Source organism: Zingiber officinale, chromosome 9B, assembly GCF_018446385.1.
Source record: "Zingiber officinale cultivar Zhangliang chromosome 9B, Zo_v1.1, whole genome shotgun sequence".
NCBI lineage: Eukaryota > Viridiplantae > Streptophyta > Magnoliopsida > Zingiberales > Zingiberaceae > Zingiber > Zingiber officinale.
Genome location: NC_056003.1, coordinates 12,982,654 through 13,010,138, shown reverse-complemented (window position 1 = coordinate 13,010,138; position 27,485 = coordinate 12,982,654). Strand labels below are relative to the sequence as shown.

Sequence of the window (27,485 nt, the reverse complement as noted above, 5' to 3'; positions counted from 1 at the left end):
ATAATTGTATAAAACTCTATCTTTCACCTAGATGGTAGTAGCAAGAGTTGGTACCACTGGTGGTAGGGTAGGATTAATTCCTTAAGACTATAATCTCTAATATCCACTAGGTTGTTGATAGATTCGACCCTCACTTTTCAACTTGATATTAGTCGGTGCTACTAGAGAATCAACATCCTCTTCATCAAGGTCAAGTCTTCAACGTGTCAACTAGTCACTTCCATAGTCAACCCTGACCATAATTGAAAATAGAGCTGATTGACTAAGTATCATCATGCTGCACCAAGTTAATGAATACCTACTAGACAGGTATAGAAATAGATACACAATCCAACTAAATTGGAGAGTGTCTATCCATGACCTATAAAAGGTAGTCAACACAAAAGATAAGATAATCACCAGAAATATAACTTCATTTCCTATATCTTGGAGATGTCCTACAGTTGCCTAGTCCTAGAAATCAAAAGTCACATCGAAAAAAACAAACTATAAAATCAGAAACATGTATAATAGACCTCGTAAACCTGTGGCTCTGAAACCAGTATCAAGCAATCAAAAATTGGGATCAAAGACTAGAAATCCATGTGGAACATGATCTTGAGAGATAAAGGGTTAATTTCTATAAAAAATGGATTGTTTACAAGGAATCTAAGAAACAAAAGTCCTATATTGGAGTATTTAATAGAAGCTATGAAATAAAAGTTTATTTTTAGGATATTGGTTCGAATGGAGTAAATGGTGAATCTATTCAGGTCAAATTTAATTTTTTTTCCCAAATAATTAACTCTTCCATATAGTATTTTAGAAAAGCAGACCATGTTGAATTTCAACCAATATCTTTATATTATGGTTGTTGCTTTGCTTTGCAAGGTTAGATTTGCATCATCACATAACAAAGTTTTGATACATTATTTATGTCTCACTCTAAACAAAGGGTTGAACTTAATATTTGTATTGAGACTCTTAAATTTCGAGTGAGATGGTAAGCTAATAAACTAGAATTTATAATTTTTTTTATTGAATCAAAAGTATCAAAATAGTAATCATTGATTAGCTCAGGAGAAGTTCAATGTATTGATAGGTTATATTTATATCAAATACCAAAATTAAAAATTTTCTTTTAGTTTGTATTTAAAAGTAAAGTTTTTTCTTGTATGGATTCAAAACTAAGGCATTTAATGTTGAATTTAATGAAACATATAGTCATTTTTCAATTTTGTATCATTTTTGAAAATTTTGATGATGTTCGTGTAACTTTGTGATTTTTCAAGAAGACCTTTGTTTGAAACTTCAAAATTTTTAGTGATTTGTATATTTTTTTCAAGCAACATAGGGTTAAACTTATGTTTTCATTTAAATATATATGGATAATAATAAAAACATTTTTTGATCAATTGTAATTTTGTAAAAAAAACTTATGTTTTCATTTAAATATTCCATAGTATTGATAATTTTTTTATTTATTGTCATCAATATATTTTTTTCATTATATCAAATTATTTAAATTATCAACTAAATTTTAGGATTTTTATCGTCAAAAAGTTGAATAATTACAATTTAAAGCATATTTTATATTAAAATTAATAATTTTAGTAAAAAAAAAGGGATGTTATTTTTACACTAAATTATGTGAAACAAATATTTTTATTATAAAAGGTCACTACAAGAAAAAAGCCTTACAACAACGGTTTTTCACCGTTGTCATAGCCCCTTTCGAACTGTTGTTAAAGACTGTGTTGTTAAAGGGGGTACTCAAAGACAACAGTTTTTAACCGTTGTCTTTGAAGACAAAGACATCAGTTTTTACAACGGTGAAAAACTGTTGTCTTTTCCTTCAAAGACAACAGTTTTTCACCGTTGTCTTTGAGCGTCTACCTTTAATAACAGGGTCTTCAACAATAGTTTTAAACTATTTACGACAACAGTGAAAAACCGTTGTCTTTTTTTGATAAAAAATAAAAAAAATATTAAAATTTATTATACAATTTTCTAGTATTATAAATCATTCAAAATACTAAATTTGTAAATAAAATTTAACATATAATTTTCTAACATTCAAAAATAATATTTACAACATTCCGAAGAAATTTCAAAAGCAGCCAACAAAATGACAACGACACTATTAAAACAAAGGTAGAACAACACAACATCCTAATCCTAGAAGAGTAACACAACATCCTAATCTTGATATCCAGTTTTGAAGAGTTGGATCATTTGAACTACTTTTACCATGTACAACACTAGAAGAGTAACAAAACACTGCTTCTTAATTCTCCTAATCCTTCATCTTCCTCATCCTTGCCATGTTTGCATCGTACTTGGATCGAAGTGGACCAAGTAGATAAAGAAAGAAGATAAACTAAATGTCTTCATCTTCTTCATCCTTGCTTCTTAATTCTCCTAATCCTTCATCTTCTTCATCCTTGCTTCTTAATTCTCCTAATCCTTCAAACTCCACCTGTAAGAAGAAGATAAAGAAATGTCACTTGATCTAAACTAAATGCCTATGAATAATAAAAAAATCTGAAATCTCATAAAGTAGACTTAATTCATTAATAATGCATCATATTGAATGTCTCTCCATGACTAGCTTAATAGCCTGTGCTATAGACATGTCTTCATTTGTTTCATACCTGAGTTTGTTAGCCTGTAAACGTTGAACAGTCATTTCACAAGAGAAATATTTCCAAGTTATCAGCACTGCAGATATAAGGTTAATAAAGAACTTGCCTCTTCCAGAATGGTTTCAAACACCTTACCAACTTTTTCCACTAGATCTTGAGGCACTTGATGTCCATCACCATCAAAGAGTGCGTAGCTGAAAAATAGAAGTAAATTTGTCTCCATAAGATTATAGTCTCCATGATCAGTGATATCTGTTAGTTATTCAGTTAACCATTACCTCTCCAAGTCATGATCATACAAGGCAGAATTGTCACCAGAAGTTCGATAAATTGGTAGACCAAGTCTTCCAATCCAAGATGCCAATGGATTCTCATTGTAGACACCATGCAACCTGAAGTGTCCAAATTAAAACTTCTAGTCACTGAAATTTTGAAGGCTGACCACAATCCTCTTCAGAAGGAATGAAAACAAAAACACAAAAAAAAAGAACCATACCAGGCTGCTCCCATGTCAACAGGAAAACCAAATGAGTAGTTAGTGTGAACTCGACCACCAATTCTATCCCGAGATTCTAAAAGCACAACCTAAGGAATAAAAAATAAACTTCCATGTGATACAAATTTACCCAGCCACTTCACACACTGCATTCATATCAGAACTTAGAATCTAATATGTAAAGGCAACTGAAAAAACTATTAATTTATATCGACATAACACCTGAAAAGCTGCATTTTTCAATGCATGAGCAGCTGCAATCCCTGCAAATCCACCACCAATGACAATGGCAGAAGGAGAGTGAGATTGCCTTGCTTCAGTCTTCTGATAGAATGATGCTGCAAGAAAATTTAAGTCAATATATATATAGATATATATGTTGATGTGAAGCAGTAAAATGCAAACTAGAATATATTTTAACACCATGAAAAAAAAACATAATTAGTAATAAATCCAACACAAGAACAAGCAACATATTCTGTCGTGTTGTATATATATTTACCAAATGCATTTTCCTTCCACATGGTTGAACTCTAAAAATAATTCAGAAAGTACCCCAATAATAAGACTGACAACAGAAAACACCCCAAACATAAAAATTTAGTTTTATTTGCAATTATGACATATAATCATGTAACTAGCTTCAGTATTCCCACAAAAAAAAGATATGTAACATAACAATATACTGATACAAAGAAAACTAAAGGGATGACGATTAAAGGAAAGAATACCTTAAATAAAATGAATTCAGAAAGTTCCCATAGGCTCTGGATTAATCCTTTAAGTTTACTTTGATCATGAGCTAAATCATTGCAGTGAATAGATTTAAATCGAAGTAGGTAAAATTCCCATTTTGGCAGCCTGTATACCTCACGAAACCCATCTGCAATTTCACACTAGAGGTTGAAATCGAGCTCTTAAAAATCTTTAAACTTGATATACCGAAAGCTGGAATAGAGCAGGAGGCTATACTCACCAGAAAAATCTAAATTGATGCTGGAAATCATTGAAAAAGGGATGAGTAGATTCAAAACTCTACTAAGCTTGAACACCAACATCTCACGACTGGAAGCCCTAAGAATCGACCTGAAATCAGTCAAAAAATTGAAGATTTTGTGACTAAAAATTTACGCAGAAATAGGTCATAAAAAGGACTCTATTTGGGCAGAAACAAGCATAAAAAATATGTAAGGAACAAAACCCCTCAAATGATTTGAAAATGAGGGAGGCTGTAACGCCCGAAAATTCTCAAAACTATTTTAGAAATATTCTATGATTTTTCTGGAATTTTAGGATATTTTTACAGAATTTTTAGAGTAACGGAAGTAGCAAAAACAAATAGAAAACAAAAACGGCCAAAGTGGGAATTGAACCCGAGACCTACGGTTTACGGATAATGTTAGTAACCAGTTGAACCCAGCAGGGCCATGCTGAAAGGAAAGGGAGGCAATTAAATTTATATTAGAGTTGGGCTGAAATTTCCCACTTAATATAAATAGGGAATTTAATAGGTGAAGAGTTATTTTTTTTAACGTGACTTTTCCTTCTCACCCTAACCACGCCGCCCCCTTCCCTCTCCTTCTCTCGGCGCCAACCACAAGAAGAAACCTAGGGTTCCTTTCCTAGGGCTTCAAGGACACCTTCTGGCGACATCTCCAACACGAGGACGTTCCCCTTCGCGAGAGGAACGCTTAGACGCGAGAAGATCGTCGAAAGGATCGTCTCCTCCTGGAAAATCTCGCGAGTAGAATCGTAAGAAATTACGGATATGAGGTAAGAAACCCCTCACCTGCAGTATAAGTAGCTTCCGTTTGAATGCATGCTTTTAGATTAGTTATACTCGGATTTTTGTCGACATCTAGGGTGTATTTAACCCTCCTCGCAGCTTTAGGGATTAGTTGAGCACCTCTAGATGGGTCGAACGCATTTGCCCTCTTCAGTTTGAGGTGTTAGACGTTGTCGGGTGCCTAGAGGTGGTCTCCCTACTAGAGAGGAGAGTTAGAGCACACCAAATGCTCGATAAAAAGATTAGGACAGCTTTTGATTCAGTGGGCATTTATTCAGCTCAGTCAAATGCCGTATAGACGTATTGATCCAGTTAATTAGCTTTATTACAGCTTTCATGGGACTATATGTTCAATGGGTGGGCTCCCACAGTCGCCTCTAGGTTCAGACAACCTAGCTCTAGGTTCAGATAACCTAGAAACGGCTAAATAAAACAGTACAGCTATTCAGTATTTTATCACTATACAGGATCAGATATCCATTGGGTTGGACTCCCACAGTCGTCCCTAGGTTCGAGATAACCTAGTAAACCCTACTAGATTTGGAACTTGCAATCCCGGTGTTGGTTGCTACTCAGAACACCTAATGGGGCCCTCAGCAGCATAATTATTATTTTAATCTACTTATGTATATGGTTTTCAAAACTCTCAGTCACCTATGTGATCAGGATTTAATTCAGTATCGGCTTAGTTTAGTTCGGTTTCAGTTTAGTTCTTCCTGACTGATACCATGAGTTAGCTCCATGCTTAGATTTTGATATGCATGCTATGTTTCAGTATTTGTGCTTAGTAACTTTGCTATGTCATGCTTATCTATGTTCAGTACGTATTTCAAATAGCATGTTTTCAAAACATAAATTGCATCGTGTGCATGTTTTGTGAGGTAGCTGGTTTCTTACTAAGCTTTAAGCTTATAGATACTTTTTCCTTATACTGCAGATAAAGGTAAAGGGAAAATGGACTAGCGGAGGATGGAGGACAATGCGATGAGGATGTGTGTGGAAGGAACTTGGAATAAAAGATCTTAGGGATCTAACAAGCTTTATTTATGCATTAGAACTTTCAGCAAAATTAGTTAACTGTTACAACCTTATTATTCTACACATAGTACATTTGCATGCCATGAATTAGTGAACCATGCGTGATATCATGTTTAAAATGTTAGCTAATACATGTTAAAAATGTTTCTAGCTGTTATAGACTTGATGTGTATGAGTTGGGCACGAAATAGTACTGAAATCAAGGGTTCTGATTCGAAATCAGAAACCCAGATCGATCTACAGATCGATCAGAATTGGGTTGTGCCACTGGATCGGTCAGCTGACCAATCCAGTCGTGAACAGAGAGTTAGCGTCTGTTATGGATCGGTCAGCCGGCCGATCAGTGAGCCACTGATCGGTCAGCCGACCGATCAGTGAGCCACTGGATCGGTCAAGCTGACCGATCAGTGTACTCCTGGATCAGTCGGTAGACCGATCCAGCCGCATACAGAAGCAATATAGCTTATGGATCGATCAGCCGACCGATCCAGAGTTTTTCTCCGTGCCGGTATCAAGCTGGATCGATCACTGGATTGATCCGATAGCCCAATCGATTCATGGATCGATTGAAATGCCTTATTACAGCTAGCAGGACATCCGAGAGGCATATATTATCTTCCCTAGAATGTGTACAACTCCTAGGTACACCTAGAATATTAAGTTCAGAGTTTACAGTAATCAGTTTAGTAAAATTTTAATCAATCCAGATTTCCGCAATAGTAATTTAGCACAGCATAATGTAGTGATCGGCCTCACAGCCTAGCCAGTAGAAGGCGGGTCTTTACTGATTGGTATCAGAGCAGTTTCCATACTTCCTACACACACATCAGCATTGTACCTGCAGCTTCCAAGTAAGAATACCTCTCACTTTGTATGTTTATTGCTTTTCTGTTATAGATAACTAAAGCATGCTTGTTTATGATAGTAGTTAACATGATAACATTAGTTTCTCTATCATGCTTGTGTTAGTCATGTATGTCCTGCATGTCTTTAGAAATGGCACGAGGACGCCCAGCTAGAAGGGCACCAGCCACTAAGCCCAAAGATGAGGCGGGCGGCCTCCCGGACCTTACAACAGCAGCAGCTAGCTGAACAGCAACAGGAAATAGCCACCTTAAAGGCTAGTCAGCAGAATACTCCCACTGTCACCCCGGAGCCTAACTTAGCGACACCAGTGGTCTTAAAGGTTCCACCAGTCCAGCCTACGGCACCAGTAGCCCCAGCAGCAGGAACGCAGAGAGAAGCCTATCTGATCCAGTGGCAGAGAGTCAAGCTAGAGAATTTCTCAGGCAGCAATGAACCATGGGATGCTCAGGCATGGTTCAAAACACTGGAAAGTATGATGGAGCTTCTGGACTGGCCAGAACATGAGAAGGTGAAGTGCGCCTCCTCCTGTCTGACAAGAGATGCACGTATGTGGTGGGAGAGAATCAGAGCGAAGCGCCCAGTGAACCAGATGACATGGGCTGACTTCGAGAAGGAATTCTTTGAGGAGTTATTTCACATGCGGGTCACCAACCGTCACTACGACGAGTTCACTGAGTTTCGTCAGGGCAACCTATCAGTTGAGGAAGCCGTGAAGAAACTCAACAGGTTGGCTCGTCTATGCCCTGAATTAGTCAGCACAGAAAGGGAACGAATCCGGTTGATGCTCAAGATGTTGAGGCCGGAAATAACAATGAACGTGGCTGGTGGCATTCATAGGCCAAAAACCATAGAAGAATTAGTGAGCAGTGCTCTAATCACTGAGCATTACCAGAATAGCATCAAGCAGCAGAAGCAAGTCCTCTCAGAAGCTAAAGGTCAAGGAGGCTCAGGCACTCAGAAACAGCAGGGCCACAGCTCCCATGGCTCTAACTGGAAAGGGAACTCCAACAATAAGCGTAAATCAGGGAGTTACCCAAAAGGAGGGCCAGCCAGCAAGCAGCCTAGTTATCCAAAGTGTGCTACTTGTGGGAAATTCCATCCTAGAGTTTATCGTAAGGGCACACGAGGATGCTTTGAATGCGGACAGGAAGGGCATATGGCCAAGCAGTGTCCAAACAAGACCAGTCTTCCTCAGCCACAGCCGATTCAGTATGGAGGTCAGCCAGCTCAGTTACATCAGATGCAGGCCGCCTTAGATGGTCCACATATCAGCCAGGGCAGATTAGAAGCCCCTCCAGCTACGACCAATGTGAGGATCTACTCACTCACCAGAGAGGACGCAGCAAATGCCTCGACAGTCGTTACAGGTCAAATTAGGATTTTACAGCAAAGTACAACTGTCTTATTCGATACTGGGGCAACCCATTCATACATATCCAGGGCATTTGCTGAGAAGTTAGCAGTACCTCCAGAGGTACTCAGTAGCCAGTTCCTTACGACGTTACCCTCAGGAGAAATCATAGCGTCTACGCACTGGCTCAGAGCAGTGCCGGTCACTATAGCAGACAGAGATCTCTTTTGCGATCTGATAGTGATTAATATGACCGACTACGACGTCATCTTCGGGATGGACTTCTTGATCAAATACGGTGCCTCCATCGAGTGCCGTAAATAGAAAGTCATATTCCAACCTGAAGCGGAAGCACAGTTCGAATTCGTCGGAAAACCCAGGAGAAAGGCCAAGAAGTTTCTCTCAGCTATGAAGGCACAGAGGTTGATGGATTCAGGATGTACGGGGTTCTTAGCACACGTAGTCAGCACCAGTCAGGACAAGGACCAACAGCTAGCAGAGGTCCGAGTCGTATGTGACTACCCAGCAGTCTTCCCTGAAGAGTTACCAGGCCTAGCACCAGACAGGGAGATCGAATTTGAGGTAGAGCTCATTCCCGGTACAAATCCTATCTCCAAAGCACCTCACCGCATGGCTCCAGCAGAACTGAAGGAACTTCATGAGCAACTACAGGAGCTGCTTGACAAGGGCTTCATCCGTCCTAGTCACTCACCATGGGGAGCACCTGTATTGTTCGTGAAGAAGAAAGACGGGAGCATGCGCCTGTGTATAGAGCACTGAACCAAGTCACAATCAAGAACAGGTATCCTCTTCCCAGAATAGATGACTTGTTTGATCAGCTAAAGGGAGCAGCAGTGTTCTCTAAAATAGACCTCAGATCAGGTTATCATCAGGTGAAGGTTAAAGAAGGGGACATACCCAAGACAGCATTCAGGACTAGATACAGACATTACGAGTTCGTAGTCATGCCCTTTGGCGTGACAAATGCTCCAGCTACTTTCATGGACCTTATGAACAGGGTATTCAGAGAATATTTAGATAGGTTCGTTATCGTGTTCATCGATGACATCCTTATCTATTCCAGAACTCAGGAAGAACACGTAGAGCACCTGAAAACAGTATTGCTGACCCTTCAGCAGAATCAGCTGTACGCCAAGTTCACCAAATGTGAATTTTGGGTAGATCAGGTGTCCTTCCTGGGTCACATCATCTCAAAGGATGGTATCATGGTAGACCCCAGTAAGATAGAAGCTGTGATCAACTGGAAAAGACCCAAGAACGCCAGTGAGACCAGAGGCTTTCTGGGATTAGCAGGTTACTACAGGAAATTCGTAGAGGACTTCTCTAGGATAGCCTCCCTACTGACAGCTCTTACCAGAAAGAACAGAAAATTTCAGTGGACAGAGGACTGTGAGAACAGTTTCAGCGAGCTGAAAAGGAGATTGACCAATGCACCTATTCTGACTCTACCAGAGAACCTAGATAGCTTTGACATATATAGTGATGCCTCGAAGTTGGGACTAGGAGCAGTGCTGATACAAGATGGCAAGGTGATCGCCTATGCCTCCAGCAACTTAAGGATTATGAGAAGAGCTATCCTACTCATGACCTTGAGCTTGCAGCAGTGGTGTTCGCTCTCAAAATTTGGAGACATTACTTGTATGGAGCTAAGTGCAGAGTGTATACAGATTATCAGAGTCTGAAGTACTTCTTCACTCAGAAGGATCTGAATATGCGACAGCGCAGATGGCTAGAACTGGTTAAAGACTACGACATAGATATCCTCTACCACCCAGGAAAAGTGAATAGGGTAGCAGACGCCCTCAGCAGGAAGTCCAGCGCTACCCTATTATCTCTAGCAGCCATGTCACCGCCCCTACAGAAGGAGATCTCAGATTTCGGTCTCGATCTCATAGTTGGACAGCTCTCTACTATGACATTAGAGTCTACCTTGCTCGGTGACATCCAGACAGCTCAGGAGCAGGATCCTGAAATTCAGAGAATCAAGCAAGGTTTAGCAGAATCAGAAGGTGGAGAGTTCAGAATATCAGATAGCGGGGTGTTGTATTTTGGTGACAGGCTATGTGTTCCGGATCAGGAGGAACTACAGAGGAAAATCCTAGACGAGGCTCACAAGACTCCCTATGCGATGCATCCTGGCTCCACCAAAATGTACCAGGACATGAAGAAACATTTTTGGTGGCCTGGGATAAAGAGAGACATCGCTCGATATGTCAGCACCTGCCTAACCTATCAGAGGGTTAAGGCAGAACATCAGAGACCAGGGGGAGTTTTGCAGCCCATACAGATACCAGAATGGAAGTGGGAAGACATTTCTATAGATTTTATAGTGGGATTACCCAGAACCACGAATGGTTTTGATACCATCTGGGTAATAGTCGACAGATTGACTAAATCAGCCCACTTCTTAGCTATCAGGATATCCTACTCCATGGAACAGCTAGCTCAGTTGTATCTCAAGGAGATCGTTAGATTACATAGAGTCCCACGAACCATTATTTCGGACAGAGATAGCAGGTTCACGTCACACTTCTGGGAGTGTGTACAGACAGCTTTGGGCACGAAGTTAAAGTTTAGCACAGCCTTCCATCCGCAGACAGATGGACAGACGGAGCGAGTAAATCAGGTACTCGAGGATATGCTCCGAGCATGTGCCCTAGATTTCAAGGGAAGTTGGTGCAAATATCTGAGTTTAGCAGAATTTGCATACACCAACAGCTATCAGGCCACTATCGGTATGGCACCTTATGAGGCTCTCTATGGGTGGAGGTGTAGATCTCCAATCTGTTGGTATGAGAGTGGTGAACAGAAAGAGCTAGAACTTCAGACAGATCTAGTGGCAGATACCACAGCAGCTATACAACAGATCCGCCATAGGATAGAGACAGCTCAGAGCCGCCAGAAAAGCTATGCTGATATACGGCGCAGACCTTTGGAGTTTTCAGTTGGGGATTCAGTGTTTCTCAGAGTAGCTCCCATGAAGGGAGTAATGCGTTTTGGGAAGAAGGGCAAGCTAAGTCCCCGATATGTGGGACCATACCTTATCAGCAGAAGAGTGGGCAAGGTAGCATATGAGCTAGAGCTACCCCAGGAAATGTCAGCTGTCCACAATGTATTTCATGTCTCTATGCTGAAGAAGCATATCCCAGATGTCACCCAGGTGATTAAGCCCCAGTTGGTACAGATCCGCGAAGACCTCAGCTATGATAGTCGGCCTATTCAGATAATGGACCGAGCAGTTAAGAAATTGCGGAACAAGGAAGTACCATTAGTCAAAGTCATTTGGCAAAGTCACACAGCAGAAGAGGCAACATGGGAGACAGAAGCCAGCATGAGACAGAAGTACCCAGAATTATTCTAAGTTCGAGGACGAACTTTTTATAAGGTATGGGGGATTGTAACGCCCGAAAATTCTCAAAACTATTTTAGAAATATTCTATGATTTTTCTGGAATTTTAGGATATTATTACAGAATTTTTAGAGTAACGAAAGTAGAAAAAACAAATAGAAAACGAAAACGGCCTAAGCGGGAATTGAACCCGAGACCTACGGTTTACAGATAATGTTAGTAACCAGTTGAACTCAGCAGGGCCGTGCTGAAAGGAAAGGGAGACAATTAAATTTATATTAGAGTTGGGCTGAAATTTCCCACTTAATATAAATAGGGAATTTAATAGGTGAAGAGTTATTTTTTTTAACATGACTTTTCCTTCTCCTCACCCTAGCCACGCCGCCCCCTTCCCTCTCCTTCTCTCGGCGCCAACCACAAGAAGAAACCTAGGGTTCCTTTCCTAGGGCTTCAAGGACACCTTCTGGCGACATCTCCAACACGAGGACGTTCCCCTTCGCGAGAGGAACGCTTAGACGCGAGAAGATCGTCGAAAGGATCGTCTCCTCCGGGAAAATCTCGCGAGTAGAATCGTAAGAAATTACGGATAGGAGGTAAGAAACCCCTCACCTGCGGTATAAGTAGCTTCCGTTTGAATGCATGCTTTTAGATTAGTTATACTCGGATTTTTGTCGACATCTAGGGTGTATTTAACCCTCCTCGCAGCTTTAGGGATTAGTCGAGCACCTCTAGATGGGTCTGACACATTTACCCTCTTTAGTTTGAGGTGTTAGACGTTGTCGGGTGCCTAGAGGTGATCTCCCTACTAGAGAGGAGAGTTAGAGCACACCAAATGCTCGATAAAAAGATTAGGACAGCTTTTGATTCAGTGGGCATTTATTCAGCTCAGTCAAATGCCGTATAGACGTATTGATCCTGTTAATTAGCTTTATTACACCTTTCATGGGACTAGATGTTCAATGGGTGGGCTCCCACAGTCGCCTCTAGGTTCAGACAACCTAGCTCTAGGTTCAGATAACCTAGAAACGGCTAAATAAAATAGTACAGCTATTCAGTATTTTATTTTCAGCAGTGGCATTGTACAGGATCAGATATCCATTGGGTTGGACTCCCACAGTCATCCCTAGGTTCAGATAACCTAGTAAACCCTACTAGATTTGGAACTTGCAATCCCGGGTCTAGCTAGGGGTGCGCGCACGGCAGGGCCCTCAGCAGCATGATTATTATTTTAATCTACTTATGTATACAGTTTTCAAAACTCTCAGTCACCTATGTGATCAGGATTTAATTCAGTATCAGCTTAGTTTAGTTCAGTTTCAGTTTCAGTTTAGTTCTTCCTGACTGATACCATGAGTTAGCTCCATGCTTAGATTTTGATATGCATGCTATGTTTCAATATTTGTTCTTAGTAACTTTGCTATGTCATGCTTATCTATGTTCAGTACGTATTTCAAATAGCATGTTTTCAAAACATAAATTGCATCGTGTGCATGTTTTGTGAGGTAGCTGGTTTCTTACTAAGCTTTAAGCTTACAGATACTTTTTCCTTATACTGCAGATAAAGGTAAAGGGAAAATGGACTAGCGGAGGCTGGAGGACAATGCGATGAGGATGTGTGTGGAAGGAACTTGGAATAAAAGATCTTAGGGATCTAACAATCTTTATTTATGCATTAGAACTTTCAGCAAAATTAGTTAACTGTTACAACCTTATTATTCTACACATAGTACATTTGCATGCCATGAATTAGTGAACCATGCGTGATATCATGTTTAAAATGTTAGCTAATACATGTTAAAAATGTTTCTAGCTGTTATAGACTTGATGTGTATGAGTTGGGCACGAAATAGTGCTAAAATCAGGGGTTCTGATTCGTAATCAGAAACCCAGATCGATCTACAGATCTATCAGAATTGGGTTGTGCCACTGATCGGTCAGCTGACCAATCCAGTCGCGAAAAAAGAGTTAGCGTCTGTTATGGATCGGTCAGCCGACCGATCCAGATGCGAACAGAGAGTACAGAAGATCACTGATCGGTCAGCCAACCGATCAGTGTACTCCTGGATCGGTCGGTAGACCGATCCAGCCGCATACAGAAGCCATATAGCTTATGGATCGGTCGGTAGACCGATCCAGAGTCTTTCTCCGTGTCAGTATCAAGCGGGATCGATCACTGGATCGATCCGACAGCCCAATCGATTCATGGATCGATTGAAATGCCTGATTACAGCTAGCATGACATCCGTAAGGCATAGATTATCTTCCCTAGCATGTGTACAACTCCTAGGTACACCTAGAATATTAAGTTCAGATTTTACAGTAATCAGTTTAGTAAAATTTTAATCAATCCAGATTTCCGCAATAGTAATTTAGCACAGCATAATGTAGCGATCGGCCTCACAGCCTAGCCAGTAGAAGGCGGGTCGTTACAGAGGCGGGGAGGCGAAGGGTGTCAGTGACAGTGGCGAGTACGCGGAGAAGAAGTTTGTCCAAGAGCAGCAGAGATCTCTTCCTCCATCGCAGGTTCGTTTTCATTAGGGTTTGTGTTTGATCACTGAGTCGCATGTTAAAGAGTGCATGATTGAGAGGCCTTTTAGTTGAGGCGGCAGCGACGCATATGGCAGAAGCGAACCTGAGGCCCATCTAAGATGGAAGGCAGTGGAGCATCTAGGGTTTTCGACGAGAAGATGCAGGAGGAAGAAGTAGAGGACACTTACTGTTAGTGGATTTCATGTCGGAGGTCTTGCCGGTGAGGGCGTCCTTAATGGACTCGTGGACTGCTGTTGCTCCTGCGCAGCTCCGGTGAGCGAGAGATTGTGAGAAAAGAGAAAAGAGGGACGGATTGAGAAGATAAATGGGTGGAATGCGGCGGCAAAAAACTTTCGGGGAGAGGGAAAGAAAAAAAGCGGGGCAAAAATTGGCGAAGGGGAAAAAACGGCGAAGGAAAAAAAAACACCAGTATTCAACATCACTTAATCGACAACGGCTTTTAAAAATTGTTGTCGTAATCCCAAAAAAAAAGCGCACATAGACAACAGTTTTCAAAAACTGTTGTTGTAGCATTTAAAAACCGTTGTCGTAGTCTTAAAAAAACATAAATAGACAACGATTTTTAAAAACCATTATCGTAGGCCAAAAAAATTGCTAAAAGACAACGGTTTTTGTTAAAACCGTTGTTAAAAGGCAAAAAGACAACGGTTTGGTATAAAACCGTTGTCGTTTGAGTGTTGTTGTAAGGCTTTTTTCTTATAGTGGGTGATTATGCTCACCCTATGAGCCCGTTACTACCGGTCCCTAAGTTATATAATGGGAGGTAAATCACGGGTTTAATTTATAGCGTACCGCCAAGTGGTTAGGGGGTGGAAGGTTTTTTTTTAAAAAAAAAGATATGCAGCCTCGGAGAATTGGTCCTTTGTCCCGTACCTAGTCAGCCCCCCTTTAGCCAAATGGGAACCTCGTGGGGATTATAGTTACCAAATCTTGACACTTATAATCATTGTTATAATTTGTTAATTGAATAGTTTCTTATTTACATGTTCATTGCATCTTTTATTATAGCTTTATTTTAGTTAATATTAATATAAACTATAATATAGTTTAGTATATTCTTAAGATTACTAATAAAAAATTCAATAATTTTTTCAAATAATAAATTTATTTTTAATTTAAATTCTTTTATAGAATGTATATTCATTTTTGATAGGCTCAATATTTCTATTAATTTTTAAAAAATAATTTGAAGTATATTATCTTAGATCACTTAAATATGATTCATGCACATACCTCAATTAGATATTTTTAAAAGTAGTTTATTTAAGATATATTTATTTCTTATAGATATGACTAATCATACTTTCTAGGGGGATCCAAGCAAAGCCAACATTGCATGTTACGATTTCCAATTAATTGATTCCTTGGGAAAAATATGCCTTGTCCTTTTTCTGCAATTTCAGCAAGTTGGTTAACTGCATATTAGTAAATAGAATGAGTACACTTAGTATTTATAATTTGATAATCATACACACAAAAATAAATATTTTGTATAACAACTTTGAGATTTAAATTTAGTAACAATAAAGATAAGGTGATTATCTAAATATGTAATGTCACTTAGTTTCATAGCATATTTCTCTTCGATGCCTTGAGATTTATGCTTTCAAACAACGTATGAAAATAATATTAATAACTTACATAGTAATTCAAAAAAATCAATTCCTGTCGAAGATGGTGTAGGAGCAAGCTCTCTAGATGTTGTCGGAATAATAAAAATGGATAACATAAAGAGGATAGCTAAGCTAATTTTCCTTGTGTCCATTATCATGTCTCTAATATTAAGATGGATGTGAAACACAAACTTGATTAGCTTTTAAATTTAATTGAATAATATGTCCATTTGGATCTACTATTTATATGGTTAGAAAGATATGTTACTTTTATGTGATAAGGATAACTTAAGATTTTATACTTTCAACGTAGGAAGTTATTTAAAGTATGTAAAGAAATGTTTATTTTGTATAAAGATAAATTGATAATTATAATATTTTTAAGTTACCTAAATGGTCTTGAAAATTATTATGACAACAAAAAAACATGTAAGAAAATTTCACATTATAATTTAATTTTTTTTTAAATTATCATAACCATATTAGTGATGCATTTCGATCATGAGCGAAAAAATACTAGATCCTCTTATCCAGCGGATCCATGCGAAGGGAAGAAATAATTTTCATGGCAATAATGTATGCTAAGCTACATGATAGGATTATACCTTCATTGTGTGCCCTTCCCATTCCCGACAACAACTTTTTCTTTGGATCCAGATCTCAGCGCGTTCAAGCATCCGCGGCTCTACGGTATCCACATGAACATATCCTTCGTTCATCGCACGAACGAAGTCTTCGGAGAAGAACCATCTTCTTGTGATAGCAAGAAGCATGGTTCGGCCAAACATCAAGAATCGACCATGGAAGGAGGAGGAAGAAGATGGAATTTCAAGAGTCACCTTTTTTTCATCTAATGAAAAATAAAATCCAAAAACCTATTTATATTCATCTAATGAATACCAAGGATTTTTTTTGTCTCTTTGTATTCCTCTTAATGGGTTGGATTTATTATATTGGATTAACCATTAATCCAATAACCCAATAAGTCTAACCCATTGAGTCTAACCCATTAATCCAATGTGTCTAATTCGGATTGGACTCAATCCAATGAGTGGGTTCATTTGAGTCTAACTCAATTAGTAACCAAAAGTCCTAATCATCTCATGATTGGATCTTAGGCTAATTACTAACATGAAACTCCTCCAGCCATGAGTTGACAGAGGAGAATCCAATTTGGGTGAGTTATAGAGTTGAATTTCAATTCTGCTTTGATTTGATTTGTTAATTGATGATGTTGTTAAGTTTGGTTGTATATGGATTACTAAATATGAATATGAATTGGAGGAGAAAATGATTGTGTTGATTGAGGATTATTGGATTTGTTGGATGATATGATTAAACCTAAACTAATCATGTGGATGGACTATGTAGGTTGGGTTTATGATGCTTAATAGTTGACTCAAGTTAGCTTAATCCAGTGTAGTTGTGATTCTTTGTGGATGGGTTGATCGATTGATAATGAAGTAACTGAGTTTTAGATTGATTATGCTTCTAGTATACTCTAATTGGAGGTTAAATGGTTAGGGTTGCTTAATCTATTTAGTTATGAAATTAGAGTTTCATTTATAAGTTGATTTCTCTAGTTGAATTAATTCACCAAGATTTTATCTACGAAGAAGTATTGGATTACCAAATGGAATGGAAACATAGTTACCTAATCGAATTAGGATTGAGTTTTGGGGTTTAGCTAGTTGTTATATATGTGATTAGCTAAACCATATATCATATTATTTACAGGGCGTTGATTCGAGATAAGTGTATCGACGTGAGATTTTTTACCATGATCGACATATAAAGGCAGGTAATGTTGGTCCCTTTGGAGGCCGGCAAGAGGGGAGGGGTGAATTGCCCTACAAAATTGAAACCAAAAACTCTTCTCGGATATTCAACTAACTTAAAAGAACTTGTAATTAAAACGGCAGAGACTAATTAAGACAGAAAGTAGACACAGAGGAATTACTTGGTTTGCAATCAGAGGATTGCTAATCCAAGACAAAGAAGGCGCACTAATTGATTCTCCTCTGGGCAGAGTAGCCTCTTACAGCGTTGAAAGCACAGAAAGAAATAACACAAATGAAAGCACTGGATTACAAGTAGTTCGTTGTCTTTAAGCTTCTGGACCAAGGTTATATTTATAGTCTTGGTCCGGGCGCCTGGAAGGGTTCCGGGCGCCCTGGGGGGGATAAATTTTATCCCCCAACGGTCGGATCGAGTCAAAACTCGATCCTGTGGAAAAGTCGATTCCGGGCGCCCGGAATGGTTCCGGGCGCCCGGAGCCCTAAGGTCAACATAAGTTGACTTTTCGACTCTGGTTCAGCTCGTCTCAGTTCGGCTCGTCTTGGTCCGGGTCTGTTCGCTCCGGCTCCGCTAGCTTGGGTGATCTCGACCTTCCGAAATAGGGCTCACCCGAACCCATGTTCCGGCCTTCTCCTCGAGCAGCCTTCCTTCCCGGTTTCTCGTCCCTCGAGCGTCGCGCACGCTCTTCTCTTCCACCAGTGTACTCTTCCGCGGACACCTCGTCCCTAGGACGCACCGAGCCCGTCGGCTCTCTCCCGTGCCGTCCTTCTCGCTAGCCGCGTCTTCCGCTCGACTTCCTGTGTTCCTAAGCTCCTGCACACTTAGACACAAGGGTTAAACAAACGCAGGACCTGACTTAGCTTGTTTGATCACATCAAAACACCTTGGGGTTCCAACAATCTCCCCCTTTTTGATGTGAGCAACCCAAGTTAAGTTAGGGAAAATATATGCAAAAAGAAAAAATTTATTTTCAAATAAGTCCAAGTATTTTTCAATTGAAAAATTATAGTACCTCCCCCTAGACTTAACATACTTCTCCCCCTTTGATCACATAAAAATTGGGGTTATAAATAAGTCTAAGGTAAATTAAAAAAAACTTTAAGTGTAAAATATTTAATAATGTCTAAGTAAAATTCAATTTAAAGACACTCTTCAGAATTTTTCTTTCGAAAGAAAAATATTTAAGTAAAACATTTTTCAGATAAAACAGTCATAAATGTTAAAAAAAATTTAAGTTTTGAAACTTATCTCAACATTCAAAAAAAAATTTCTAATTAAAAAAAAATTCTAAGTTAATATTCATAAGAAACAATTCTAAGTCAATTTTAAGAAAAATTATAAGGCAAAAAAAATTCTAAGATAACTTTAAAAAAAATTCTAAGTCAATTTTCATAAAAATTCTAAGATGATAAAAAAAAATTCTAAGAAAAAAAAATTTAAACACAAATTGAATAACTCTTTTAAAGCATTAAGTAATTTAAATTAATGCTTTTTCAGTTAGTCAATTAAACTCTTCATTTCAATACTTGGCTTCCAGGTCGTGGCGAGGCACTAGGCCTTCTTGGTTATTAGAGCAACAACCACTTCCTTAGACAAAGCCTCATAAAGAAATTAGTTGTTTAATTTCCTTGCTGAAAATGCTAAGTCTGACTTTAATTTTAAATTAAATAGGTTTTTGGAACCCAGTAGAGGTTCCTACCTACAGGATTAACCAAGTATTTTCTAGGTATATAGATTTTTGATATATTTCTAATTTTACTTTGATGAAATCTATAATACCAATTTAAACCTCTATAATTTCTAAAAGTTGAAATATTTGAACCATTGGATTTTTCCAATCTTTCTATTTCTTCTTTTAGTTTTTCATTTTCAATTTTCAATTTTTCAAAATCTTCTATAAGACATGATTTTGTCAAAATTCTCTTTGTTTCTAAGATTTCATTTTCTAATTTGGAATTTTTATTTTCTAATTTATACATGGATTTAGTCATAGCTTTGATACCAAAGTAAAGTTCATCAGGGGGTAAGAGGCATACCTCACTTACCATATCAGACTTGAAGCCTGAATCTCCCCCTGCTTCGCTACTTCCATCTGAGGTCGCTCCCCCTTCATCGATGTTGGGTTCTGATGTACTTTGTCCTTCGTGGCTATCCATCAGTGCAATCCCCGCATATTCTTGAGCTTCTGATTCAGATGAAGAAGTGTCATCCCAAGTTGCTTTTAGGTTGTGTTTCTTGGGTGTCTTCATTTTAACCTTATTGAGTTCTGGGCAGTCTTCCCTTAGGTGTCCCTCCTTCTGACACTAGTAGCACCGTACCTTTCTTCTACCTTGATTCTTTTTATTCTGCATTTTAAATTTATTAGATCTAAAAAATTTTTTAAAGTTTCTTACCATGTACGCTTCTTGATCGTCTTCGGAGTCTGACTCGGGTTCATCCTTATTGGTTGCGTTCAGCGCCATAGTCTGGGTTGTGTCCTTTGATATCTCTGCACATCTAGCTTCGTGTAATTCAAGGGTAGAAAACAACTCTTCTAAAGTACTTACCTCCAGGTCTTTTGAGATGTAGTAAGCATCGACGATTGATATCCACTCCGGAGTTCTTGGAAACGCGTTGAGCGCGTAGCGTATAGTGTCCCGGTTTGTTACCGTTTCACCAAGGTTTTCGAGACCAGTAACTAGTTCTTTTACCTTTGCATGTAGACCGGCTACTTTCTCACCTTTCTCCAGACGGATGTTCATCAGTTTGTTGCGGAGGATGTCCCTTCTAGCGAGCTTTGCTTCAGACGTGCCTTCATGGAGTTCCAAGAACTTCTCCCAAAGTTCTTTAGCAGATAAATAGTTTCCGATGCGGTTGACCTCTTGAGGCGGTAACACGCTTAGCAGGTGATGTTCCGCACGGCTGTTTGCTACCGACTCATTCTTCTCCTTCTTTGTCCAATCGCTCTCTTCTTTTTCTTTTCCATCTTTATCTATTGGAGCTAAAAAACCATATTTCATAATAAACCGAATTTCAAAATCTGTTTTTAGGAATACCTCCATACGACGCTTCCAGTCTGCGAAGTTCCCCTCGAATTTTGGTGGGACGATGCTTGGTCCGGCCATCTTGTTGCTTCGATCGGCGGTTAGTCCTCCTGAAGCGTGCCTTGCTCTGATACCACTTGTTGGTTCCTTTGGAGGCCGGCAAGAGGAGAGGGGTGAATTGCCCTACAAAATTGAAACCAAAAATCCTTCTCGGATATTCAACTAACTTAAAAGAACTTGTAATTAAAACGGCAGAGACTAATTAAGACAGAAAGTAGACACAGAGGAATTACTTGGTTTGCAATCAGAGGATTGCTAATCCAAGGCAAAGAAAGCGCCTGGAAGGTAGAAGCTTCTGGACCAAGGCTATATTTATAGTCTTGGTCCGGGCGCCTGGAAGGGTTCCGGGCGCCCTGGGGGGGATAAATTTTATCCCCCAACGGTCGGATCGAGTCAAAACTCGATCCTGTTGAAAAGTCGATTCCGGGCGCCCGGAAGGGTTCCGGGTGCCCCGGTCGGTTCCGGGCGCTCGGAAGGGTTCCGGGCGCCCCGGTCGGTTCCGGGCGCCCGGAATGGTTCCGAGCGCCCGGAGCCCTAAGGTTAACATAAGTTGACTTTTCGACTCTGGTTCAGCTCGTCTCAGTTCGGCTCGTCTTGGTCCGGGTCTGTTCGCTCCGGCTCCGCTAGCTTGGGTGATCTCGACCTTCCGGAATAGGGCTCACCCCAACCCATGTTCCGGCCTTCTCCTCGAGCAGCCTTCCTTCCCGGTTTCTCGTCCCTCGAGCGCCGCGCACGCTCTTCTCGTCCACCGGTGTACTCTTCCGCGGACACCTCGTCCCTCGGGCGCACCGAGCCCGTCGGCTCTCTCCCGTGCCGTCCTTCTCGCTAGCCGCGTCTTCCGCTCGACTTCCTGTGTTCCTAAGCTCCTGCACACTTAGACACAAGGGTTAAACAAACGCAGGACCTGACTTAGCTTGTTTGATCACATCAAAACACCTTGGGGTTCCAACAAGTACTTCTCTCTTTATCTCTTTAGTACATTGATCTTAGTGCATGAGCTAAATATTCAGATAGTATCTGTGTTTATCCTGACACCACTCGTATTTTTCTTGTGCTTGATGCTTATCCACCCGATGTTTGAGCTACTAGTATCTATATCTATACAGTCTCTCTTGTCATCTATGATATTTAGCAGAAACTAGATACCGTGCTTACTTGCTTGAATGTTGTTTATTTACACACCTTACTAAGCATGCTGGCTTCATGTAGCATACCTGATTTCTGTTTATATATATATGATGACTGCTACATTTTACGCATCATGTCATTGCATGCATGGCGGCGACCATTTCTCCCTTGTGGTTGAGAGGGTCATTGGCCAGGGTCACACGCTCGGCCACTCATGGATAGTGGTAGTTGGAGCGTGGTGCTTGTCCTGTCGTGCTCCCGCTCGCTTACTCATGGGTAGTGATAGCTGGAGTTGCGAGCAGCAGGGACCCCCGTCGCAGACGTAGCTAGTTAGCTACTATGCAACTGTCACCTCGACCAATCGAGAGTAGCGGTAGATGGAGTGGTGTATAGTCTGTCACTGACCTGACCTCTCGACCATACAAGGGTCATGGTGCAGAGGGGTGGGCGGGAGTGACCATCCGTACTTACACTGTTATTATTATACCTGCTAATGTTGTTGCTTACTTATGCTGATATGCTTACATAGGTTTAGATATATACCTATGGTATATGTTTAGGCACTGGCTTACTTATTGTTAATATGTATATACCTCACATGTTACCCATGTAGTTATGAGCAGTACTGTAGTAGGTCTTTGCTACTCCTGACTTTCTATTACTAGCCTAGAATATGGTTTTAATTATGGACACATATTATGATATCACAGTAGTATCTGCTATTTTCCCTACGAGATTGTATAACTTGTATCTCTAGTTTTTTATTATGTTTGTGTAACACCCACGAAATTATAAGATAAGTATATGGATAGTATTTTCTTTAGAGCATCAAAGTAAGAGGAATCAAAAAGAAATAATAGAAATAAAAAGAAGGAGAGGTTGAGGTTTGAACCTTGAACCTCCCACAAATGATAGAGTTAAATTAGTGTATGATAACCACTAGGATAATGAATAATATTTGGATAGGAAGGAATGAAAAATTTAGTTAAAGGTGAGGAGAAAATAAAAGAAAACTAAGAAAAGAGCAAGAGAAAACCAAGTGGCTTACCTCCTCTTCCTCTTGGTTAAGAGAAGAAGCAAGCAAAAGGTGAATTGCCTTCCTCTCCTCTCTCCCTTCTCATTTTCGTGGGAATTAAAGAGAAGTTAAGGGGGTGGATGAATGGGGACAAGAATCCTTCCCATGATGAATAAAAAGGATTAGAGGAGAAAAGAGAAAGGGAAATTCTAAATCTTCTTCTTCCTCATTCTCTTCTCCACCGAGAACTAGAGCTCTCCTCCCTCATCTCCAAAAGTCAAGTTTAGGTTTTCTCTCTAAGGGAAAACAAATACTAGCAAGGAGTCTCAAGGTCTACCTCATACAAGAAGAAGAAAAACAAAAAGGGAAACTAGGAAGAGAAACTTCTCCTCCCTCCTCACAAGGGTACCACTTCCTTAAGGATCAACAAGCGAAAACTAGGTAAGTTTCCCCTCACCTGTGGTACAATAGCTCATGTGGTTTTCATGAAGATAGATTTCTTAAAAACCTAGGGTTGCTTCATGGAAATTTCGGCCAAGATAAAAAGAAGGATCTAAGGAATTTTAAGACCTAACTAGATATGCTCATTATATTTCTTGTGACATGTATCTTATGGTAGGAGGTTAACCTAATGTTTCTATGCTAGAATGTTTAGTTAGAACTTAGATTCATGATCCTAGACTCTCGGCCAAACATGAACAAAAGAACTAGGTAAGCTTAAGACTCAAACTAAACATGCTCTCTTGTTCTTATGATATGTGCTCTATGATAATGGTGTTGTTAACATTTTCTCCTACTTGTATGTTGATTTTGAAACTTCATTTTCATGCTCATGAACATTCGGCCATGGTAGAACTAAGGGCCTAGGAGAGCTTTAAACCTAAAACTAAGCATGCCATGATTTCCCTAGGATAAGATATGAAGCTAATATGATATGCCCATGATTATATGTTGATTTGAACTCTATTTCATGCTTATGAAGATTCGGCCATGTTAAGATTTGAGGCCTAGGAAAGTTTAAAACAAGTCTAAGATGCTCATGACCTTCTTGATGAAATGATATGAAACTAACTTGATGTTCTTATGCTTGTTTGTTGCATAGAAATTTGGTTACATGCTCTATAACTTTTGGCCACACAAGGTTTTAAGACCTAGGATGCTTAGAACTTAAACTAAGTTTGCTCATGTTGTTCCTTGTAATAAATGCCATGAAATTTGTGTAGGGTTTCCATGCTTTTATGTCACATGAAAACTAGTCTATGTCTTACATGTTTCGGCCACCATTAGTTTAAGGGCCTAGGAAACTTAGAACCCAACCTAGATATGCTCATGATGTTTCTTGAAATAAATGCTATGAAATTTGTTTATGGTTTCCATGCTCTTATGCCACTAGAAACCTAGTTTCCATGCTTAACAAGTTTCGGCCACCTTAGATTAAAGGGCTTAGGAAGTTTGGAACTTAAACTAAATGTGCTTATGATGTTCCCCATGATATGTGTTATGATATTGGTTTAAGGTTCAACACTTTCGTGCTACTTGTAACCTAGAATCATGCTTGCTAAGGTTCGGCCATGATAAGGTTAAAAGCTTAGAGAACTTAGAACTCAAACTAAACATGCTCAAGTTGTTCCTTATGATATATGATATGACATTAGTTTAGGGTTTACATGGTTGCATGTTGCTTATAACCTAATTTGAGGCTTGATGAGTTTCGGCCATGATAAGACCTAGGAAGCTTAGAACCCAAACTAAGCATGCTCAAGGTGTTCCTTATGATATAGGATATGATAATGGTTTAGGGTTCACATGCTTTTATGTTGCTTACTAACCTAGGCTACAACTACATGTTTCGGCCACTACATGATATTAGGGTTAGAGACCTAATTATGATTTCCCATGTGCCTCTCACGCAATGCTTTATTATATGATAAGAATATGCCATGCTGCTATACTCATTTTTGTATGCTTATGATCTATGCATGATGATGTGCTATGTGCCCAAATTTATGATATGCTATGTGCCCAAATTTATGATATGCTATGTAAAATACCGAAAATAGGCAAATATTAATAAGGGAATTTTCTGAAATTTTTGGAAATTTTTAGTGAATTTTTCGGAGCTCGTACGGACAAGTTAACGGGGATAAAAACGAGGCCCGGAAAAGCCTGTTTAGGCTACCCCATTTAAGTGAGGAAATGTTTATAATTACATTTCCTTTTTCTTTTATTTTACATTTTTATTTCTCCTCGTCGAAGCCTTGCGCCCGAGCCCCCTTCTCCTCCGCGCGCCCGACGCGATCTCCCCGAGTCCCTTCTCTCGCGCCGACGCTGCCCTAACCATCCACGGCGGTTCCTCCTCTCCCACGCGTGCATAAGGTCGGGACAAGGAGCAAGCGACATTTCTTATCTTCTCCCAAGCGCCGGCGACGCTTGCACCAGCCGTGCCCTAAATCCGTCGTCGGTCGAGCCTTCTTCCCGCACGAAACCAGCCGATCACCGGCCTCCTCCTTTGTGCGTGTGCCTAGCTAGTCACCGGCGCCCGTCACCCCTTGCCGTGGAGATCCCAGCGCCGCCGCGGCTCCTTCCTTTGCCCTAGGTTCCCTCTTGCTGCCGGATCCGAACAAAACAACAATGATGGTATCAGGAAATTGCCACGGTTCTGATTGTTTGGTGGTTTGCTAGGTTTCAGCAGCAACTATTCCAGTTGAGGTAAGATCAGGATGTTAGTTAGGTTGTTGCTTGATATTGTGTTCTCCACTATTTGATCCTATCTTGAGCCGAACAGTATACTGGAATTCAACAGGTTGTTGCTCTGTGAAGGTGATCTTGGTTTCCAGCAGCGTTCCTATTCCTGCAGCAACTCCTTCCAGCATCAATGATAGCTAGGAATTGAGGTATTGTGTAGAGATTTGATTACATGATCATGTGTAGATTTGAATTAGGGTAATTGTTTCATGTTGTTGATGAATTAGGTATGGTGTAGGGTAATGGATCCTTGTTGTAGATTGGGTTGGTTTAAAATTAATCTAATTGAACGATTAGGGTTAAGACAATTAACCCTAGTCAATTGTTAGGTTTAATTTAGGTAGGCAAATGGTTATGTGGATTAGGGTTTTCCCTAATTTAGTCTCGTGGATTTTATTTAGCTATTTAAATTCTTATGAATTTTAGCTAAATAAAAATATATATATTGATTGGTACAGGACTTTGATTCGAGACGGTGTCTCGACTAGGGATCTATTTCGGATTGGACCTTTTCTATTGGAAGCGAGTACTTTTGACTTTATGTCTTTGATATACATAGTAGTGAATTTAACAAATTACATTAATTATGTTTCTCATTCTGTTTCGGTTAATCACTACCCAAAACTTGATACATGCTTGATTGATTGATTGGTTTGCATCTCATGTATGCTTTACCTGTTTATCCATGCTTGTAGGGGTAGTGATATACCATGCTTCACCATGTTCAGGACCTAGGTTTTATACCTTCTGTGTACCTTTGATTTGATTTGACTCATTGACCTATGATGCACTTTTATATATATATGGATTAGGTCAGGATATTTTGTGGTTAGTGTCATGCACCATTTGCATGATTGCATGCTGTGCGATAGTTCGCTCCATTATTGTTGAGCATATCGCCAGTTACATGGATCTGCACACACCACCACTCATGGGTTAGTGGTCGATTCAGGCAGAGTGTGTTGCAGCAGGGACTCTGTTAGGCACCGTTGGTCCGCGCATGGGTAGTGTGACACAACGTGTTAGCCGACAGGGATTCCTCCCCGTCATCGTGTACCGGGAGTTGAGAGCATTACGCTCCCCCATTTATGATTTGGGGTAGGAGGATAGGTGTACTCCGACAGCATCCCGTCCACTCGGTCACTCATCAGGAGTAGTGACGACAGAGTGCACGGTTGTCACAGCCCTACCCACTCGGCCTCACTATGGTGTGAGATGATCGAGTGGCGTCAGGGGTGACCAGGAGGCATCATTGGCATCATATGCATGATGCATTTATTGCTTGTGTTTGTGTTTGCTGCATTTATATGCTGCATATTGTTTGGATACCTATGTTTGACATGCATACAGGATTTCCATATCATTCGGACTGTTTGTCCTTATACCCCGGTCCTGGTTAGTACAGTATTCTCCTGTTTACTTCAGTTTGCATTTACCTTTATTACATCAGGAGACTGTACGTATGATTAGTGCTAGGTGTTATTTCCTTACTTTGTATATCAGTTGTACCTGCTGAGTGTTGGACTCACCCCGCCTCCATTGTTGTTATTTTTCAGGTTGATGCTGTCAGGAGAGAGTTCCAGGTGCTAGTCCCCTGCTGACCACGAGGGCTTAGTAATCTTTTGGTTTTTCTTCTTTATTAGTCTATGTTCAGACTTATTCTATTTTAGATGGTATGGATATGGTATGGATTTTGTGATGTCGATGGATTTGGTTTGGTTTTGCTTTAACTACATGCCTGCCTAGACGGCAGAAGAGGTAAATTGATCTTATCGTCGGATTTGTGTTTTATGAGTGTAGTGGAGTAGGGTTGTTTTCGAGTCATGGTATTACTGATTTGTTTATTTCTTATTAAACTGCGTGGAATGCATGTGTGGTTGTATTTTATTATTATTTTTATTCCAGCCGCATGTGGCTGAGGTATATGAGGATGTAGAAGAGTTTCAGATTGTCCGCTGTACAGGGGAGATGCTGCCGAAATTTCTTCGGACAGGGACTCCTCCGGGGCGTGACATGCTATGT

General features: G+C 39.9%; 1 protein-coding gene across 2 annotated transcripts; it reads right to left on the bottom strand.

The window, feature by feature from the left end:
• Positions 1-2,412: 2,412 nt before the first annotated feature.
• LOC122025465 (polyamine oxidase 3-like) lies at positions 2,413-3,724 on the bottom strand. 2 transcript variants are annotated; one of them, XM_042584279.1, is made up of 5 exons: positions 3,121-3,207; positions 2,903-3,016; positions 2,731-2,818; positions 2,634-2,647; positions 2,413-2,458 (listed from the first exon to the last, which is right to left on the bottom strand). In XM_042584279.1, the coding sequence occupies exons 1-5, from the start codon at positions 3,132-3,134 to the stop codon at positions 2,440-2,442; spliced, it is 249 nt and encodes an 82-aa protein (XP_042440213.1). In that variant the 5' UTR covers positions 3,135-3,207; the 3' UTR covers positions 2,413-2,439. The 2 variants fall into 2 exon arrangements, with proteins under 2 accessions (XP_042440213.1, XP_042440212.1); XM_042584278.1 differs by lacking the exon at positions 2,413-2,458 and adding an exon at positions 3,343-3,724 and having other exon boundaries at positions 2,488-2,647; positions 3,121-3,209.
• Positions 3,725-27,485: the final 23,761 nt, after the last annotated feature.

Coding starts and splice junctions, on each gene's coding strand:
- LOC122025465 (XM_042584278.1), bottom strand. CDS start 3,546: ATGGTGTTAAAATATATTCTAGTTTGCATTTTACTGCTTCACATCAAC. Junction 3,017..3,120: donor GTTGACATGGGAGCAGCCTG/GTATGGTTCTTT, acceptor TGGACACTTCAG/GTTGCATGGTGTCTACAATG. Junction 2,819..2,902: donor TATGATCATGACTTGGAGAG/GTAATGGTTAAC, acceptor TCTATTTTTCAG/CTACGCACTCTTTGATGGTG.